The following is a 21,748-nucleotide window of genomic DNA, read 5'->3' as shown; positions in this document are numbered from 1 at the left end:
GTGTGGAAGGTGCTCCCTTTTTAAATTTAGCTCTTTAAAGACTTACCTCAAAGGCAAACCATCCCCGGGAGTGGTTAACTGCCTTTAATGCGCTGCCATGAGTTTTAGGCCATGTGCATTCCAAGCACACTAATTAGAAGGAACGTTATAATTTCCTGCAAGAGAAATGTGGAAAGGAGAAAAATGGTTTCATTAGCTGAGAAGAAGAATAAGTAATAAAAATATTTAATACTCATTGGGAAAGATGAATGGTACTTAGTTATACCTGGGCATCTTTATATCACTGTAATTAAAAGCAATGAAAGGCATTTTACTCCCAGTTGCTGAGATACTTCAACTAGGATGAAAGGGCAAAACTGGCTTCCATTTAATAGCTGCAATTCTTCACATCCTCCTTATTTTAGTACATGGAAAAGTAATTGCTTGTACAAATAAGCAATGTCCACTATAGTTTTATATTCCAGCTATTCTAGGTTTTATTTGTACAGAGCATATTTGGGTTATTTAAAAGGCATGCGTAGAAATTAAGTTAAAAGGGCAGAAAGATTATTTGCTTGAGCCCTATGTTCTAGCATGGCACACTAACATTCATATGCTAGTTTCATGTGGCGCAATGACTAAAATCCTTTTACCGTACTTATATTGAAATAATTGTTAATTTCCAAATTGAAACTGTTGCCAATCCTTTGGTCCTGTTATATGTTCTTGGTTTACCTTTTCTAATTAAATTGCTGCTGATAATCAGTCATATGTTATGTTTTCCCCACCTTTAACTCCATGGGTGGTTTTTGCATTTATAGGCTGTGTTTTAAATGCAATGCTAAACCATGGCTTAGTGTTACGAAAACGAACAGCAGAGAACCTGGGCTTGTTTGTTACCCACATGTCCTATACTGTCCTCAATTAGGTTCTCCCCCCCCCCCCATTTTATATTAGCCACAACTTGTTGTGATGGTGGAATCCAATCTGTGGTTAATCTTAACTATGGTTTGTTGAAACAACCCATATTCCTAAGGCATGGTTTGAAGCTGGCTTGTTTCAAAAAAACCATAGTTAATAGTATCCATTGCTTGTTCAGGATTGGACATCGCAACAAGCTGCTATTAATCATGGCTGCTGTGGAGGATAAGGAAGGGAGTATGCGTGCCCAAGGGGCACTACAACTCATTCACATATTCTAAACTATGCCAACGATCAGGAATTGAACTTGATTTTTTACACTCTTCTTTTCAAGGACAAGATACTGTCTGTCGAATCAAATGCTAAGAAACTTATTGGGGGGAAACATGGTTCACAAACTAGATTAGTGAGATGGGGGAACTACTCGTTGAGCAACGTTGTTGTGCGTAATCTTAAATCAATTTACTGTGTCATACTATACACATGTGAATGCGAAAGTGGAGGTACATTGTGGGGTGGATGGATTGAAAGTGTAACAATTTTTCTAAGGATTTGTGGGCAGGTTCTAGCAGAGTTGGCAGTTTTTCCAACTCTTTAAAACTGTCAGTATTTGACAATTCCACCACATGGTGGCAAAAGTTTTGAGTCTTGTCTTTCATGTAGAAAGAGAATAACATTGTGACTGGCAGACTGCCATGTTAGCCAGAAATCAGTAATAATATTTTTCTGCTTAGTTTTACCTAATCTAGTTGTTACTTTCCATTTTCTCCTTGTTCCATCTGTTTTGATATCAACGTAGGTATACATACAGATTAGATTACAAGATGAGAATTGTTCACCGTAATGGTTCTATGTAAGCGGACATTAGTTTGTGTATTTTTAAAAGTGATATACCTTCTTTTAGGAATTGTGAAAATGGAGAGAGTTCATTACAGGGAAAGCCTGGTCCTGCCCATCCAGATCTTGAAGATGTCGAGCAGTTCTTTTAAGGAATTCATCATTTTAAGCTGCTGAAGAGGACCTCTTTTTTTGGTCAAAATGCATTTGACAGATTTAAATGTTGGCTTTTAATTTTACTAGTTAATGGCATCATGTTGGTTTGTGTGTGGTAGCTATTTAGAAGTTTGAGTGTTATATTTAGAAGCAATATGATAATAAAAGTGTGAATCAAAAGGTTTTGAGCGTGCTAAGATAAATAAATTTTTGTTCATCTGTGGTTAAAAGTGTTCTGATAATTCTTTACCCTATTACAAGGTAGAGTGTCTTGGAAACCCACGTGATGAGAAGAAAGTATGAAGATATATAATGTAGATGCTTTCATTCTGTATGGTTTGCTGTAGTCCATCCTTTGCATATCTGCTTACTTTATGTCATTAGCCCACAGCTTCTACCCTACAAACTAGAAATTGGCCCCAGGCCTATTCCCCCCCCCCCCTTTGTCAGCCACCTCCTTTCTGCATTCATCACACTATTGTTTCCCCAGGTTCCTCCTTTTCAGTGTCATCTCCTGTTGTCTCCCCCACCTCACTTCCTTTACCATGTCTGCTCACACTCTTTTCTTTCCATCAATCTCTCTTGTCTTTAAGCCCTGCTAGGCTTTTTCACAGCTGTACTCTTCCTTAGCTTCCTTCAGACCTGTCTTCTCCATCTCCTCTGACTAAGGGCTCTAGTATTTTCATCCAGTATGTGCTCTGTTTCCCTGCATCTTGGTTTCCTGTCCTTTAACTTCTAACTTCCTGCACTCTACCTGGACTGTGTTTTCAGTGTCCCCTACCTTGCCCACACATATTAGACACTACTAGGGCAACATGTGATGGTTGTTCTTAGTCAACCACACCTTTCACTTCAGCTCACAGAAGTGGAATATTGTTTATAAAAAAGAAGTTCTGTTGCTGACTCATTTTCTTCAACCGACAATGCAACTTCATCACAGTTACTGCTAAACCTCTGTTTGTATCACAGTAATAATGCTAGTGTGGTTAAGGTAATTGCTTATGAATTATTGTATATGCTGCTGTGAAATTCTTGGAGCAATTGCAGAAGGGTGAAAAGAATGTCAGCCTAAAAGTGGTGCAACTGATCTATAAGGTTAGTTAATGTGAGATGAGGGGGCATTGAGCCAACTGCCCTATTTCAATAAGCTTTATGCCTTAGTGAGGAGTTGAATTCAGGTCTCACTTAGCTAAATAGCTGCCCTCTAGCGGGCTCCCCTCTCTTCCCACTTCTTTTAGTTGCTTAAAAAAAACCACAGTTGAAATTACTATAACCCGAAACAATGCAGCTATTGGCAAAGCACAAACATTTCCAGATAGCTGAATAACTTGCCAGAGCTGTTCATATTGTGTTAACCTATTTTTATGTCTGAAATAAGCAGGAAAAGGTGAATAAAACAAGAATGTAAAGAACGAAGAGTTTGCTGGTCTAGATTTCCTGTAGCAAAGAACACATTGCCTCATTTTTCATATATGGCTGTGCTGAATGCTGGTACAATTTGAAGGGATTTTACTGTATCTCCCTTCCCATCACACAGGAAAATAAGTGTAAGGAGTGCCTTGTTGTGCCAGCTATAACAGTCTTATAAGTTCTCACAACAATGAGACCTGCATTTATTGGTGCTTAGTGAACCTCCTATTTAAAAGTGCATGATGCAGCCAACTTGCTGAAGCTAAGCAGGTTTTGGTCTGGTCAGTTCCTCAACCAGCATCCTGCCTTGAGTTCTAGCAAACCAAGGCAGGACAGAGATATAATGTTTTGTGTTGGTTGTTAATGGCACCATGGTGTCACTCGTCAAAATGCTTTATTATTATTATTAAACTTTTTTTTGCTAAGATAAAGTACACGAATAATTTCTCAGTGCTTGTAGAGAAGCACTTAAATACATTTTCAAATTCTTAAATGTTCATCAACTAATCAGCTAATTATAATGACATGTATGAAAAATGTCTCCCAATGGATATTGTGGTTTCTTTCCCAGTAATTCATAAAGGTGCCTTGATTCTGTGCAGACATAACATTTCAGAATTCTTAACTGAGGTTAAAGGGAGTCCTAGTGGCTGTGTGTGAAAGACAGGAGGGAAAAAACACCCCAGTTTCTACTTCTGCTAATTCTTTTTACATCTGCGCCGGTGTTAACACTGCAGCGTTCTAAGGAGTTTCTTGTACTCTGGTTAAACCTAACCATTTTTATTAATGTTGGTGCAAGCATAATGCTGCACTTCCCTGAGTTTAGGAAATGGAGGGGAGGCGAAATCATGTGGCTTCTCTCTAGTCCATCACATTCCAGCCAGGACAATGATAACGTGGGAAGGACTTGCAGAAGTAGCCACAATCATGTAGTCTTGTAGTCAGACTCTTTTCACAACAGCATGGATTTCTTCTACACCAGGGAAGAATGGGGTCTGTTCATTTTTAACACATCAGCAATTCATTTGAATTCATGCTTAACATAATATACATGGATATTATTGTGCCAAAGCATTTTCCATCGTTAAGTGTTGCCCATCTTTATTTTTCCCCTCCTCGTCAATTTTCACAACCACAGCAATTTTCTCATTCGTATTTTGATGACCCAACTGATTTTTATATATGGTTCTGTGTTCCATCTTACACAATACCCTGAACTGAGTAATAGCAGTTAGAACATTTCAGGAATCTCTGGGCAGATAGTTATTTTCCAACCACAGTGTGTTAAGGGGGAGGGTGGTGGTGGTAAGTAATTGAATCCCAAATTTATAAGAAATGTACTGTAAGGCATTCAATTTTATCACCGGAATTTGTTCAATGCCATGCCTTGCCTGCACAAATTCTGCATTTTAGGTTCAGCTGCAGAGCCATAGAAATGCTGCTTTTTTAATAAACAAAACTGGTATGTGCAAATAGCTGGCATAGAAATGGTTTGAAGCAAACCTCTCTTGCATTTCTGTGGGAGATTTGTTTCATATTGGGATTGTGACATCTGCATGCCCCTCATTGAGCCTCACCCAGCCGCATCTCTCAACTCAGGGCAAGTTACTCAAACTCAAAGAGGGAGGAGCTCCTAATCCCCATAATTGCCCAGTATGGTGTGTGTGCTGGTGGGGTGGGGGCAATAAGCCTTTATTTAATACTCTGGCAACCCCTCTGCATACAGGCACGGCAGCCATAGGGGCCTGGACCATATCTTTGGATATTTATGTTGTAAGGATGACATCAAATATAAACATGGTAATTTGAAGTGTTCCATTTGCATGCAGAAAAGATTTTTTTTATGGAACAGGAGAGTTGAGATTTAAGATTCTAGTTGAAACTCTAGACCCTGTAGTTTGATTTCCTCCACTCCATTGTGCCAGACCTGATGAAAGCAAATATGGGAACAATACATGTTTTTCATTTTATATGTACAACTATGGAGAAAGCAACCATTTTCATTAGCTACAGCTATAGTTGAAGCTTTGCCTTTGTTTAAGTTTTGCTTCTATGTACTTAGGAAGCTGTTTAATACAGAACCACACTGGCCCTTCTAGCATATTCCTAAATGGCAGCAGCTCTTCATGGTTTGACAGGGACTGTCCCAGCCCTACCAGAGATTGGACCTGGGACCTTCTGCATGTGTGTTACCACTGAACCATGGCCATTTCTTCATTGTATTTCTATAAACTGACTACTTTGTAATTGCATGTTAACATTATCCAAATGTTTATTCTGGGGGCATGTAGTCATGTTTCATTGGATGTTCCCACTGGATGGTCCCTGAAACAGGAGAACAAACCTGCTTCTCAAAGGACTCAGCTACACTGGCAAAGAAAAAGCGCTTTATATGCCTTGTATATACATGATAACACTGTGACACCAGATAGCGCTGTTGAGTTCCGTTTTTGCCAGCCTGATTTCTCATACAAAGTTTACAATGCATTTAACTGAAACACCTCTTTGAACGCGTCTAGATCCAGCCAAAGTCTTATTTGTTCTTAGTGTTAATTAGTACGGATCCAGTAGGGAAGAGTGAGACCCCTCTGAAATTGTTTCTAACTGTATCAGATTCCTCCCATTCAATCACTGATTTTTCTAAGTGTTTTGCCTTTCTGGGAATCTCTAAATTCTCCTTGGGTTTTTCTTTACTTGCAGTTCAGTGGCAAAATGTATACCTGTACATGGTACACCAGTATCCAATGGGAAGCCCAACCTGTTGACTATAACTGGATGATAGAATACATGTGTTTTTCCTGTATCTGCCACCACCACCTTATAGACTGTGAACTGTGTGGTTTCTGTTGGCTAACCCATTGGAGTGTGGTGCTGTGTCATAATTTAAGCATGGAAATGTTTCAGTTTCAAATGCATCCAATATACTCCGAAGTCATTTTTCAACTTTGGGATGCAAATGCTTTGCTATTCAAACACTAAGTTAAGCAACTGATTTCTTGTGGTTTGAAATAAGACTTTGGATTCTAAGAAAACTAATACACTGTGTAAAGCTCTGTGGGTCCATTGACAAATACCACTGATTTGAATTAAGCATTGCTTAAATCAGTGGGATCCCAACTGCTTAGCTTTTGATTGGATTGTACTGTTAGAGGCTATATAGTGATTTAGAAGATTATTGAACTATGTGTGTTAGGTTTCTTTAGAATTTACATGGCCTGTTCTTTTTTCTTTTTTTCAGAGCACCTTCTGCTCCGAAACCTGATCCCGTACCTGTGCAACAGGTAAGTCCTCCACTTCAAATCCAGGGGCGTATCACTGTAACCAATTAACTCCTTGAAATCCTTCTCTTAACATGTATTAATTGAAGAGCTCTTCCAGTGCAACAAAAATGGTGTTTCAAGATGTTTATCTTGATCTGTAAAGCCCTATTTTTGCATTCATTTTGAGGATGACTGGGTATGCTATGCAGGCCATAGCCACTTTCGCACTAGGATAATATGGGAGTTCAAAGCTGGGCACAAATGAAACAATACCAAGGAAATACCTGTTTCAATCAGGACCAAGCTATGTTAACATCATGCATACACTACCTAGTCCATTGTTCCCTTACCTCTAGAATGTACTTAACCATGTACAAAGCCTTCTGGGAGATTATGGAGTCCATGTGTCTTTGTAATAAGAACTGAGTGTGCAGCTGTGTTTTTTGTTTTTTACTGAGGATACATTTGCTGTATCTTCCTCACAGACTGCTATGACTTCAGTCTCCAAAATACAGGGGGCCTGGATGTTAAGTCGCAGTTCATACAGCAGCTAAAAAGAACTCTGGAAAGGCAGAAAACATAGCTTCTTGAAAGGGACATACTTGTGATAGGCGACCTAAGGTTGTCCTTGTCTTTTTTAGTAGTTGAATACTCCTTTTCTGTCTGATTCCATCTCACTTTATTAGACCCGAGTTTCATGACTAGCTGAATACCCCCCCCAAAAAAAACCCCCACCCCACCACTAAATGTGGAAATGGTAGGTGCTTCATGCCTCGTATTGAGATTCCCTTTTCAGAACAAATATGCAAATTTGCCTTTTAATTAAACAACCCAAGGAGTAGTGTAGTGCAGCCAGCAATTTCTGTCTTATTGGTAAGAAGAGCCCTGCTAGATCAAAGACCTATCTAGTTGAGCATCCTGTTTTCACAGTGGCCAACCAGATGTCCATGAGAATCCTGCCATCAGAACCTGAGCTTTAAAGCAGCCCTGCTTGCAATTCCCAGCAACTGGTATTCTCAGGCATACTTCCTCTGACAGTAGTGGAAGAACTATTGTGGCTAGTAGCCATTGATGATAACCTTATCCTCCTTGAATCTATCTAATCCTCTTTCAAAGACATGCAAGTTGGTACCTCTTCTGGGAGTGAATCTCATAATTCAGCTATGCACTGTGGGAGGAAGTATTTTCTTTCATCTGTCCAGAATCTTGCAACATTCAGCTTCATTGGGTATCCCAATGAGAGAGAGAGAGAGAGAGAGGGAGAGAGAGAGAGGGAGAGAGAATTTCTATCTACTTTCTCCATGGATAGTTCCATTCACCTCTGTCATGTGCCCTCTCACTTGGCTTTTCTCTAAATTGAAAGGCCATAAATGTTGTAAACGTTCCTCCTACTGTATAGCCTTCTTTTACAAACTTCTAGGAAAACAGTTGAGCCATTCCCTTTATAATTCTGGGTGCCCTTTTCTGACTTTTTCCCTAGAAGTGTGTAAATGAAGGCTATACAGCACAGTGAACTATTTTAAAAGTTGTTAGGACCTTGGATGTGTTTAAGAGAACTTTTTAACACACACAACCCTGCACACACTTTGAGCAGCATAGCCCCATGTGATATAGCAAACTGCTTGTGAAAAATCACCTTGAATCAAAAAGAGGTTGGCAGTGATTCACGGGAAGACGGTAATTCAAGAAACACAAGCCCAGAACTCCCTTGGTCACATTGGAAAATAGCAAAATGTTTATTCAATACTGGCCGAAAAAATGAAGATATTTATGTTGGGCTTTGCATCTTCCACTACTTACCTCTGATTCTTGCACTGGGTGAGTCTCCTTTATCTTTCGAGCCCAGTCAATTATGAATATTTTTGGTCACTTCCCAGCTCATTCGTGTTCAACTTTTTCTCCTCAATAGTGCATGCCACGTGTGTGATTAGAACTAGTGCTTTGTGGGTAAAGCTATGTAATGGGCAATCCTTCATTGGTCATCAGTTTGTGTTTCAAGATGAAACTGCAACAGATGACACATATTTTGCATGCCATTTGTATGTGCGCGTGTGTGTCCGTGTGGCTTTCTTGTGTATTTTTGTGTTGTTGTTTTTATTTCACATAGGTAGAGCCTAAGGAACTAGTTAAGCCTGTGCCCATTCCGTCCGCAGTCGTGCCCAAAGTTTCATCCACAGCCAACATAGCCTTCAATAAGGCCCCAAGACCCTTTGGGTCTATGTCAGCTTCCAAGATCACGTCCATTCCATCGCCATCATCTGCCTTCACTCCAGCTCATGCGAGTTTTTCATCACATGCTTCCCTTACACCACTGGCCAATGTCACGCCTCCCACTGCATTCACCGCCTCCGGACTGCATGCTAACGCCAAGTCTAACGCTGACCAGCGTTCACCTGAGCTGAGCGCTGCTAAACCTGCAGTTAATATCCCATGGCAGTCCACACACAATGCATCCTTGAACACCTCTTTCAACGACAATGCCCAGGAGGTGGCAGAGGGACAGCGAAGAGGATTCAGAGAGAACCAGGGTGACAGTAAAGAGCAAAATGGGTAGGTGGTTTCAGGAAACCTTTCCCCCTCTTTTGGTGGCCTTAAAAAGGGTTTGCTAGGCAATTTATCAACCTGTCTTTCTACCTTTTTGTTTTTTAAAAGAGCTTCTCAACGAAATTTGGCTGCGTATCCAATAACTTACTTGCTTTTAAGCCACTTTAATTGTAATGGCTTTTCCAAAGGAATCCCAAGGACTATAGTTAGGTGAGAGTTCTGGGAATTATGTGTTGGAGACACCTCAGTCCTCTCACAAAACTGCAGTTCCTAGTGGCCCCCGGGGCTATGAAATGACAATTGAGCAAGTTTTAAGCATGTGGCATAGACAATGTTGTTTTGTGGACAGGTTTTGTGGACATTCTTGATTTCATCAAACACTGAGGCCTGTGACTTGCTTCTTATTTTAATCCTTTCACAGCAGTTAACCTTATACTATTTTACTGAGGCCAGGTGTGGAGAGCTTGTGGTTCTTAGCTTAATTTCATGCAGTGTGGGTGAGGGATAAGGAGGACTCTAGCAGAAATGGGAAGTAGGCCAAAAGGATGGAATGATGGAAAGAGGAGATAGGGGAAGTGCTCCAGGGAAATCATTAGTCAAAGAGGAATCTGCCATTTCACAACATGAAGAGAGATAAAAAAAGAGGGAGCTATATTGAGAGAGAATGGTTGGCCGTCTCACCCACCCTTTTTTAAAAATTAAATTTCTATACCACCTTCATTTGAGGATCACCGGACGGTTTACAATATTATAACACAAAAATGTATATCATAGTAACAAACAAACAAAACATACACAGTTTAAAAGGCCATAGATTGTTTAATTAGCCAAAGGCCTGGGAGAAGAGGAAAGGTTTTGCCTGGCGCCTAAAGCCTTATTGGGGAGAGCAACCCACAAACGTGGAGCCACCACAGAAAAGGCCCATTCTTGTGTTACTGCCCTCCAGACCTCTCATGGAGGAGGCACATAAAGAAGGGCCTCAGATGATGATCAGGGGGTCCAGGTAAGTTCATATGGGTACCATCAGTGCTTTTTCAGCTGGAACTTGGTGAAACTCCAAAGCGGGTTCATGGTAAGTTTTGGCACCTCTTTTTCTAGAAACATAGCACTGGTAATGGTTCATATACCATTTGCATGCAGCCCTCAACAGATTGTCCTTTAGAAAATATACCCTTTATAGGAAAATATGTTCCCCATCCCTGCCAAGCATAATGAGATGGACCAAGTTCTAGGAAAAGGCGTTTCACGCGGAGAGATAGCAAACTAAGCCTTTTTAGCCCAGTTTGTACATGTGCACTTTAAAGTCAGCTCCACTCTTATTTAATGTGTGTAGTGAAAGTTCATAAGTGCTTTGAGAGATAAAAGGTTTGACCTTTGTGTTTGGAATGCCCACCCCGGCCAGCACATTTACTTCACCAGAATGCCTACAATGCAACCCTTATGCATCTTATGTTGCACAGATGGCATAGCAATTGTTGCAACTCTCATGAGCAGATGATGCTATAGTTCCACACTATCTAAAATAAGGGGGAAGAGTTCCTGACAACTCAAAGCAAACAAAAACATAAATATATCTTGGCAAACCATTTGTAGCCTTCCAGGAAAAGCTATCTTTTGCAAAGACATGGGAGCTGCCATTCAGCTGTGGTAATTAGCATTCAAATACAATTTATTACAACAAAAATGACTTCGTTCTGCCAAGGCTCAGGGCTGTTTCTCCCTCCTGCCCCCCAAGTTGAAATCTGATGACAGGCTAAAAACTCCTTTCTAACCAGTAAATTTAGCAAACAGTGAAAATTCTGGTCATTAGATTATATAATGTTTTGCACGGTATAATTTTTCAGAAATAACTTTAAGTTGCTTCATGTACATGATCTCCATGAATTCTTACAAGAATATCATAAAGTATATCAATACCATTATCTCCATACTGAAGATATGAAGGGGCTCTGGCTTGCCTTGGGGTCACATGAAGAGCCTTGAGCTTTGTACTTTCTTGTTCATTTCCCCAAAACTGTTTTATAAATAAGTGTTATGAATAAATAACAGAACAAATATATATATATATTCTAACTTCCCTTAAGGTAGCATATATATCCATTATATTCTTCACTGCAAAAATCTAGCAGCAGTGCAGTCTAGCTAAGCAATTCTCCAGTTTTCCAATATTATTCAAAGCCTAGTTTCTGATATAATCTAGTGAAGTAAAAAAGAAATAGCTGTAGACTTGTTGGGCTTAGCTGTACTGAAAATATTATGGTTTCAAATGATGCTCAAGCAATTATTAGTGTGACAAGAATTTGCTTACACATGAGAGATCTAGTGCTGATTAAACAGCAAGACGTTGCACTGCCCTTTTTATAAATATTTTTAGACCTCAGTAATACAATCTGTTTACTGGAGGTCTTCCTAGTCCGCAGCACGTCACATCTATACATGCAGTGCACTTTGAGATTAAGTACAAGCATGCTTTTGTGTATGACTTGAGGCTATAGTTCTAGTACAATTGCTTCCAGAAATTAGAAACTAATTCAGGTAACTATTTTCAGAGGGGTAGCCACGTCAGTCTCTTAAACAGCAAAAGCAACAAAGGGTCTTGTTACACTAAAAACAAGCAAACAAAAACTTTTCAAAAAGAAAGGTAAATGAATGGGCAACATGTCAGTGTTTAAAATGAGAGCAGGAATAGCCCCTTTATGTGCAAAATGAACTTCCAGTCATTTCTATACATCTGAAAATGAAATTACAAATGTTAAATCAAAATGTGTCACATGAAGTGTATTTATATAAAGAGACTTTTGAAATTACATATTAACAGCCATTACTTTTATATGTATTAGCAGAGGAATCTTGGCTTCTCTCTTGCTGGAGAGCAGTTTCACTGCCAGGACGGCACTTAACGCCCCTGGAAGAGTCTTTGGTATTGCCAGCAGAAAGCTTTCAGAAAGCTAGCGAAGAAGTACTGCTAGTAGTTTTTTCTATCTGTCATCTATCTATCATCTACCTACCTACCTACCTACCATCTATTTATCTGTCTGTCTTATCATCTATCTATCATCTATATATCATCTACCTATCTATCTCATAAAGCAATACAATAAAAAAGCAGACTAGTCTAAAGAAAAACAAAGAGGAAAAACAATGCAATATCTTCTCTCGCAGGTAGATCTTAACCCAGGCATCTCCAACCTGCGGCCCTCCAGATGTTTTGGCCTACAACTCCCATGATCCCTAGCTAACAGGACCAGTGGTCAGGGATGATGGGAATTGTAGCCCAAAACATCTGGAGAGTCAAAGGTTGGGGATGCCTGTCTTAACCCTTGTCTCACACAGAAATAGGTGGACCCTCCCAGATTTCACCTGGGAGCTTCCCTTTCTTCTCCCAGCCTCCCACACTGAGAGATCTTCCCTTCCTTGCCTCTCACACAGGGCCAGCCATCACCTTCATCTGCATACAGTCCCTTCATTAACCCAGCATAGAGGACATCAAAAAAACAAAGACAAAACAGAAGCAAAAGTACTGCTAGTAGTTTTCCAGTGGTGGCAGGACATTTCAGGGTGATGCTTGGAGAGTAGATCCAAATCCCTCTTGTTCCATAGACACACTTACCTATTGGGCCTGAAACCACTCCAGCCCTGGAGGTAGAATTGTTGATTTCCCTTCCATTATACCCAGTTAGGCTTTCCTTTTTTTAAAAAAAAAGAAAAATGGGTGGTGGCAGGGGGAACAAATAAAGTCAGCCCCTACTTCTTGCCCCAAGCATAGCAAGCTGCAAGGGCTTTAGATGTGGCAGAGCAAGCAGCACAGAACTGCAGCCTTTTCATGTGTTTCCCCACAGTGTTCAGATTATTCCAGTACTTCCTACAATAGGTGTTCAAGGTAGGCCACTATGATCCTTATGTGGCTTACCTAAGATCACTCTGGGGAAATTCATGTCTGAGCTGAGATATTAATCAAGGACACACGCACATTATACATGTCCTTGATCACCATGCCACATGAGCTCTGATTAGCAAAAGGTCACCCAACGTCCCAAACTCCCAGTGGGGAAAAAAATAGTTCACGTGTGTGGGGGTAAGCCAAGACATCAATTCATCATTATCCTGAGAGGACTATGTTCAACTGCAGCATGGGCTGGCTTGGTTTTTAAGTTGTTGTGTGCCATTCTGTTTTTTATGTTTATTGTCTTGTCAACAACCTATGCATGAACATCATTCTCTTAGCATCAGACCGATCACCTGACGCTGCACTGAACAAAAAGTGTGCTTACAAGTTTGCTGACGTATTTCATTTAAAAATGTGAGGAGGCACTTGGACTTCGGTGACCTTGGCATATGTTCAGGATGCAGCAGTAGGGAAGTCAGTACAATAAACATACGAATTGCTCTTTTTTCTTTTTCAGGAAGCCACAGTGACAAAGTTAGTATCAGTAGCACCTTGAGTGGAATTGTGTTTTCATGTTTTTTAAGAAGTAGCATGCATGACGGTTGTGCTTTAGAATTCAACATCTGCAAGACAAATGCAGCACTTATTAAAAAGTGATTAACATTAATTGTTTGCATTTTTACACTGCACACAGTCTGCATTTTTTAACCAAATAAGAAGTTTTGTTGCAGTGTTTCATTTGTAGCAATAATAATAGCAATAACAGAAACAATAATATAATGATTAATTTTACTGTTATAAAAATTATAACAATTAGACTTTTTTTCCTACAGTCCTATGCATGTCTCCATGGAAGTAAGCTGCATTGAGTTCAAAGGGATTTACACCCAAGCGCTTATGTTTAGGATTGCAGCCTCAAGCATGTTGCAATTGAACTTGAGATAGCGAAAGATTTGTTTAGTACCCATTTTTTCCTACCTGCTTCCCCTGCCCTACTTTCCTGGCTAGAGTCAACTAAAATCATTACTATACAAATTGACTTTGTGAAAAGAAGCGAGTGCATTCTAACTTTAGCTTTGCCTGTGGCACCATCTTGCTACCAAACTTGGTAACTACTAGAAAGGGCCAACAAAAAGGACTTATGCTAACCTTTGCCATTCACAATACCTGTTAGCTTTTAATGTAATAGGTTCATGATTTTGAGTGAGCCTGTTATTACTGATTTTGATTTACTCATTTGCTCTAATTTCCTAATTAATTTTCTATTAACTTTTTCTTGCTTCACTTTTATATGCAATTTCATCCTGGAATCTTCTCCATTGTTTGTCTGTTGTTCTGTCCCTCCCTTCCTTCAGTAACCCTGATGAGGTGTAAGTACTTCACTAATATAATTTGCCTCTTAACTACTTAAGCATGTTTTTCCTCAAAACAGTACATAAAACAATGCTGTATTCTGTAGCTATTCTTTGTAATTAACCCCTGGATTTCTTAGGAATAGCTTGATTCAGTTAAAAAGAAAAACTTAACATCACACAGTTGTATAAGAATATACAAAATCTTTGTGCACACAAATTATGCCCCCAAAGACCCATGTTAATACTATGAGCTGCTTATTTGGAGAAGGATTCATACCTCCTCCTCTCCCATTCTGTAATATTTCTTGATGGTAAATTTAATTGTGCATTGCACAAATACTGAACCAATTGCTCAAGGTAAAGGACACCTGGATGGTTAAGTCCAGTCAAAGGCAACTATTGCTCAAAGGGGAGCTATTATACATATACAGAGAGTTTAAACCTTCTATTTTTCATACTTTAATACTTCTATTGCAAGTATTTTTCCAACTAGTCTAGGTTATGAGAAACAAAAATGGAGTAAAGTAGCAAGAAAAGCAGTTACTGATTATTTATGAACTGCCTTTTATATAACCGTCCAGGGGTCCTTTACCTTTTTTACCTTTACATGTGTATTGGGTCTATTTACGGACGTATCACTAGGGGCAATGAGTCCACAAGACCCTGTGCATTTTTTATCTTTTGTAAACAGTCCTATTCTTCATCCCGTACTGACACATTGTAGCACACAGCAGAGATTGTATGTGTACAAGTAAACAGTTCACAGTACTGACCATTTCCTTTACTTGACCATGTTTGTGTATATCTATAATGGCATCATTCTTGCTTGGGACAGAAAGGCAGGGTGAGAATACAAAAATAGAAGAATGGGGGGAATATATATTAAGTATATTTGGTTATCAAATACAACAGAAACTTTCAACTGTTTGCTCTTAATTCTTTTTGTCTTCTGTCTCCTCCCTCCCCCTCTTCCTATTTCTCCTTATACTGGATTCTTTCCATACTTCTGCCATGCCCTTCAAATGCATAAAAGGCAAAACCCACCTAAACGGTAATAGCCAAAAGCTCACCTGTATGTGTAGTTCAGCAGTGTGTGCATGCTTCAAATGGAGCTTATATGTTGTGCGAGAAATATAATATTGGCTTATTCATAATCTACAGATGCTGGAAAATGTTCTCCATATGCACACTCAGCTTCTGTATTAACAGATAAAGGGAGGGGGGCAGCTTCTAAATCAGACAAACTTTGCTTCTGGCTCCTCATAGTCTTCATCTTACTTTTGAGTACTGCTAGAACAGAGGTGGCCCTCCAGATGTTGTTGGACTGCAACTCTAATCAGGCTCAATAAGCATGACCAATGGCTGTGGATGATGAGAGTTGATTTGGAGGGCCACAGGTTCCCCATCACTGTGCTAGAGATTGAGGCAGTGGCAAGTCAGTATTGGATGTGGCAAAAGCAATAGTTCCTTAAGAGTTGATTCATGAGATTCAAGGTAAAGGTAAAGGGACCCCTGACCATTAGGTCCAGTCACGGACGACTCTGGGGTTGCGGCGCACATCTTGCTTTACTGGCCAAGGGAGCCGGCGTACAGCTTCCGGGTCATGTGGCCAGCATGACTAAGCCGCTTCTGACAAACCAGAGCAGCACACGGAAATGCTGTTTACCTTCCCACCGGAGCGGTACATATTTATCTACTTGCACTTCGTGCTTTCAAACTGCTAGGTTAGCAGGAGCAGGGACCAAGCAACAGGAGCTCACCCCGTTGCGGGGATTTGAACCACTGACCTTCTGATTGGCAAGCCCAAGAGGCTCTGTGGTTTAACCCACAGCACCACCCTAAGGATAAAACATATGTGCAAAATTCCACTCTTGTTGGTGACTTGTTTCTTTTAAAAAAATGTTTCTTTTTAACTTGTGCTGTGGCTCCTTTGCATGCAAGGCCCTGGTACCTAGATTTTAAAAAGAGCACTTTAGACGCTGGACCCTGAGAAATGCTGCACAAGTATTTCATGTGTGCTGTGTGTCTTGTATAAATCTGCTAGTGTAGGCATAATAGGGAAGAAAGTTAGCATTAGAAGCATTCTAAGCAATGTTTACATCTGGGGATCATGGAGCCTCCCTTCTTTACTTCTAGAGGTGCAAAGCAAGAATATGGTATCTCTTTAAGAGGCTAATGTGTGAACCAAGACAAGAAAAAGAGAGAAAATGTTGCTGCACGTTTTATAATGTTAGCTAATGTTCATGCATTCCGTAAGGTAGAAATTGATTGCAAATTACATCTTATATGACCATTGTGACAAAAGGGCAGGACTGAATCTTAAAGGGATTTACTTGCAAAAATGAATTATACATTTCAGTGAAACTGATTTTTAACACAGGTATTTAGTGTCTCTATCTCAGTCAGTGGCTGTGTGCACATGTGATGCTTAACCACAGTTAATGTTTTAACTATGATTTAATGCAAACAAGCAGTGTACTGGTGGCTGTTTTAAAAACCGTGTTTTGGCACTATAAGCCAAGTACAAACTTCAAGGATTTACCATTTGGAGATAAAGAAATTGTGAGCCAGGGTTTAGATGGTGCAACAAGCCAAGGTATGTTAACTGTGGTTTAACATGACGCGCAAACCAGCTTAGTGTAATAATAATAGCAATGGCAATGATGCTGTTTACATTTTATTTCACTTACTGGTGTTCCATCTTTTCTCTATTCTGTTAGTCCACCTCGGAAGCATGTTGTGTATACAAATACAGAGTTTTACCACCCACCCACTCACAGCAACAACAGCAAGAAACGATTGATTGAGGATACTGAGGATTGGCATCCAAGGACAGGAACCACCCAGTCACGTTCTTTCCGCATCCTTGCACAGATCACTGGCACTGAACACAGTGAGTTCTGCTTTCTGAATGGTTGTGGCATTTGGCATTGTCCTATATCATGTATTATGGAAGCTTCAGCAGATAATAGCCAAAAAAATAAAAAGCTATGTAGTTAATTCTGTGGGTCCAATAGCAGTGCAGTGTGTGCTATGCAGTAGACCCCTTTTGGAAAGTGAGGAGAGTTTTCAAAATATTTTGAGAGTTGGGTGGTGAAAGAATAAAACTTCCCAGTGGGGTAGGATGAGTCCCTTGCATGAGTTTAAACAGCTCTTTGGATCCCAGCTACCAGGAGAGTTTGCTTAATGTTTTCTATTACTTTTGCCAGTCTTTGAAAGTTAATCTGAAAAAGTTTTTTGTTGTTGTTCTAAATAATAGCCTGAGTCTTTCAAGGTATGATACCTGTAAAGTTTGGTTAGTTACATAATGTGATACAGTATTTAATTTCTCAAATGAGATTATTCCATACATTTAGTCAATCAATCCCATTTTACAAATACTTTTGTTTAAAAGAGAGTGAGTGAGAGGGAAGCTGCATATATACCATGCATTTAAAGTGCAACAGACTCTTGGGAGATGTAGTTTGTTAAGGGTGCTAGAAATTATAAATCTTTGAGGGGTAAACTACAGTTCCCAGGATTCTTAAGAGTGTGTGTGTGTGTGTGTGTGTGTGTGTGATGTGCTTTACATGTATGGTGTGTAAGCAGCCAGACAGAAATATCAGAAAATAACGGGGAGGGGTGTTGTTGATTAAAAATGGTGACAGAAAAGTGGTAAAAAAAACCATTCATGACAGTTTAACAAGTGGTAATTGGTTAGGCATATCGAAAAGCTTGAAACAATAGTTTTACACTTCAGGACTAAGATTTATAGTTTAAATCGTTAATAATTATAAGATTAGTAAAACATTGGCGTGAGCTGCCCTTAAAGAAAAATGAACCTAGTTGGTTTCCTTTAAAAATAGGGCACCCTACCTAAGAAACTTGTGATTTTAGAGTATGCTAGATGTCATTATTTTTCATAAAGGAAATTAGGCTTGGTGGTTCTCTGGATTATGGCAGAAATGTAAAAAAACAAAAACTTCTGTGGTGTTCTGATGGAAATGTAATTAGTGGTTTATTTATTTGCAGTGAAAGAACCAGAACCTGATAATTCAAAGAAAGCAAAGTAAGTTATTGATCTGAAATATAATTTGATGTGTTGCATGGTTTATTTTTTATTAATAGTGTGAAAAAAATTCTTCATGTGGGTGCAAAGTTCAAGACATTTTTAAAGTATTTGCACGTTGCTGTAGATAGTAGCGTAAGACTTAGCAGTGCCCCCTTTTAAACTCTTGACATACTTTTGCAAGGATGAATTTTGCTATAAAACCTGGCCAATTTTCACATTTTCTCAGGCTGTGTATAGAAATGGAAAGGCAGGAGCAAGAAAGCAGAGGATGAGATTTATACTGAGTTTTTAAAGGTGCTTCACCTTGAATATTGGTTATCCTGTTCATCTTTAAATTACCTTCATAACTTCATTCGGTCCCTTTCACTCATTAAGCAAATGATCCTTTTCTCAAAATCATGTGTAGTTACTAAACTTTGGCCCACTTTTCATAGAAGTGGCATGAGAATGTTTCCAATTACGTTGAATGTTCACTTTGATAAGCAAGTGACATTACCAAGAAGACAAGCAGGTTGGATTCTAAAGATGCCCAGTTGTTTGAACAAATGTACATGTGTGGTAATGCTTTCTCTGTAGCCTGTACCCATTCTGTCATGGTTGGGTTCCTCTTGGTAGACCACTTACTCCAGCTTCCATTAGTCCCAACCAGCAGGGCCAGTGGTCTGGAATGATAGTACAACAGCATTTGAGGGATCAAAGGTTCTCCAGCCTTTGGTCTCCACTATAGACATTCAGCTTTCCCAAATTTTACTATAAGGAATACAAAGTGGTGGCATCTGTCTTGGCCAAGGTAGGTAGGCAATGGGACCGGTTGGATTACCAAGTGGAAGCAGAAAGCCTTACACACCCTTTTTATTATCTAAACTTGTATCTACTGGATCAGTTCTGAATCAGATGTAGTTGGTCTGCCCATCACTAGTTCGTAACAGAACAGATTTTCTACAACCAGTCGCAGCAGATTTATAAGTGCTTGGGATGTGTGGAGTGTTTGTTGTGGCTTTAGCAGTACATCAAAAGGACAATATTCCTTGTGATAAACTGGCCTTGCAGTTTATGGTGCAATTAAAGGCAAATATGTTGGCAGGGCTGTGTTCAACAGAGTTAAACAGATGCATGGAGTTGGCATTTGAAAATCAATCAAGATTCTGCACCAGGAAATGCTAATTTTTGTGACCTGTGTAAATAATGCAGTTTGAAGATTTGCATGGCTTCTTATATTACACGATTCTGATTTAGCTAGCCATGGAAGGGACAAGGATAATAAAGACCCCTCCACAGCTGAAAAACCAGGCTTTGTTCTGGCTTTTGAGAATTCAGTGGGTATTAACCACACATTGTCAAGTGCCTCTTGTCAGCCTTAGGTGCTAGAAGTTTGCTTTCTCTTAAAACCCTTTCACTTCTATGAAATTTGCATCCCAGTGCAAGTACAGTTAGTGTAAACAAGCTGAGTTGCTAAAAGTGCATGGAATCCTGCATGTTCAGGTTCTTGCATGGAGTGGACTGCGATGCAAACCTCTTTCCTCTCTTATCTCTCTCTTCTGTCACTTCTTTCCACAGGGAAAAGGTTCCCCTTCACATCATAGGTCCCAGATACACAAAATTACGTGACTGGCACCATGGCGTCTCAGCACGTGTCCTTAACGTCCAGTGACTTGCCAAGCTTTAAAAACAAAGCACGTGTCCCTTCCTTCTTCCTCTTTCTCTTCCACTTGCTTTGCAAATAAAGAAATGAAAACCATTAGCTTTGATTATATGAGAAATTCTAGCCTTTTCTATACTATTTTTTCTAACAGTTTCCTACTGATGTGTAAAGAATGAGATGAACATGTTCTGTTTTAAAATCAGTATCTAAATAGGCAGCCAGCACACAAGTGGCATATAGAATATTCTAAGTAGCTTGGAGAAGAACCTGTTTTTGTCTATTGCAGAGAAAGAATAGGCTGCAGTAGTTTAACATGGAAAAGGGACAGTACATTAAGAAACCATTCTGCTAATTCTGTACAGCTTTGTTTGAATTTGGTGAAAACAGTTGTTAGTTTCCTTATATAGCTTCTTCAGAATCAGTAGTAGGTGCATTTTAGAGCGGGATGTAAATGTTTCAAATGCATTAAAGGAAAAAGAGGCCATTTTGGGGGTTTTAGGAATGTTTGCATAATGCAACTCTGCTCAACTTGAGAGAAATGTCACTGTGCATACATGGTTTCTAAACTCTCCTCGGCTATAAACCTAGGAAAAATAACACTGGAACAGGGCCATGTATAACAACCAATGAAAATAGTATGAGGTAGTGAGTGTAGGTTTTATTTATTATGGGGTGGTTTTTTTCTTTGTCCTTAATAGCAGCTTTGATGGTGCATATTACTCTGTAATATAATGTATTATAGCAAATACATATTGATTTAATTTATGCTTTGTGAAGCTTGAAGAGTATTTAATAAATGTTATCTTTAAGTTAATATCTTCCCTCTTGCCTTATTCTTCAATTCTTTTGAACTCTGTGCATAGCACACATGTTAACAGTATTGGCAAAGAAGGCTGCTAGATACCTGTAGTGTTTTTAGAAAAAAATATGTTTGAGCAAATTTCTTATAGAAATGCCTGCATTTTGTTCCCTACACTCAGCTGAAGACATGGTGCAATTAAACGGCCATACTTTTACTGATAGCAAATCTGCAACTTGTAGACAATGTAGAAGTGCAGGCAGTTCAACTCAAGCTAGATGGGATAAATGGCTAAGTGGCCAAACAAGCGGCCAAACACTTGGCTTGGATCATGAACCAGCTAGTTAACTGAGCCCTTCCTAATCTGCTCCCATCAGCACCTGCAGGGGAACTGTAGACCTCTCCATTCTGACTAGCCAGCTATCAGCAGAGTATGTCCGTCTGGCACAAGGACCCCACCTCCTTGCAACTTTATCTTGAGTCAGCCAGGAGTGAGGTGCCATCCCTCACCTGGGCAGCTGCATTAAGGAGCTTGCAATTAATCGATCCTACCCATTATTTTAACCCACAAGCCATGACCAGTGCCAATCAGCCAAATTATAGCATTTGACATAGGTGGAAAAGAAGAAGAAGGAAATAACCAAAGAGCCCTGCAAAAGAGTGAATTAGGGTGGGAGGAATGTTTTTACTGTATTTCTCTTTCCTCTTGGTTTTAATGTATCTGTGTGGGGTTTATTGTCTATTTGTTTGGTTGTAAGTCGCTTTGGATTGCCCTGGACAAAATAAAACAACTGACTAGCTGAATGAATGAATGAATGAATGAATGAATGAACGAATGAATATCCATCCCAACTGTAGGGTACATGAGTTGCTTCAGAGTTGAAGATGGGCAAAGAGGAGGAGGTGGA

At 39.6% G+C, this 21,748-nt stretch overlaps 1 protein-coding gene across 6 annotated transcripts in view; it reads left to right on the top strand.

Moving 5' to 3' along the window:
• The window catches only part of PDLIM5 (PDZ and LIM domain 5), a 127,010-nt gene that overhangs the window by 53,513 nt on the left and 51,749 nt on the right, over positions 1–21,748 (top strand). For 4 of the 6 annotated variants that reach the window (XM_081020757.1, XM_081020762.1, XM_081020759.1 and 1 more), the window contains exons 4-7: positions 6,542–6,584; positions 8,671–9,113; positions 17,069–17,241; positions 18,360–18,396. In XM_081020757.1, coding sequence (XP_080876883.1) covers positions 6,542–6,584; positions 8,671–9,113; positions 17,069–17,241; positions 18,360–18,396 — 696 coding nt within the window. Of the gene's footprint in view, positions 1–6,541; positions 6,585–8,670; positions 9,114–13,510; positions 13,528–14,348; positions 14,364–15,381; positions 15,400–17,068; positions 17,242–18,359; positions 18,397–21,748 lie in introns of all 6 variants that reach the window. The other 2 variants (XM_081020760.1, XM_081020761.1) reach the window with 2 other exon arrangements.

Source organism: Podarcis pityusensis (assembly GCF_964106645.2).
Source record: "Podarcis pityusensis genome assembly, chromosome: 9".
Lineage (NCBI taxonomy): Eukaryota > Metazoa > Chordata > Lepidosauria > Squamata > Lacertidae > Podarcis > Podarcis pityusensis.
This window is presented reverse-complemented; position numbering and strand designations above follow the sequence as displayed.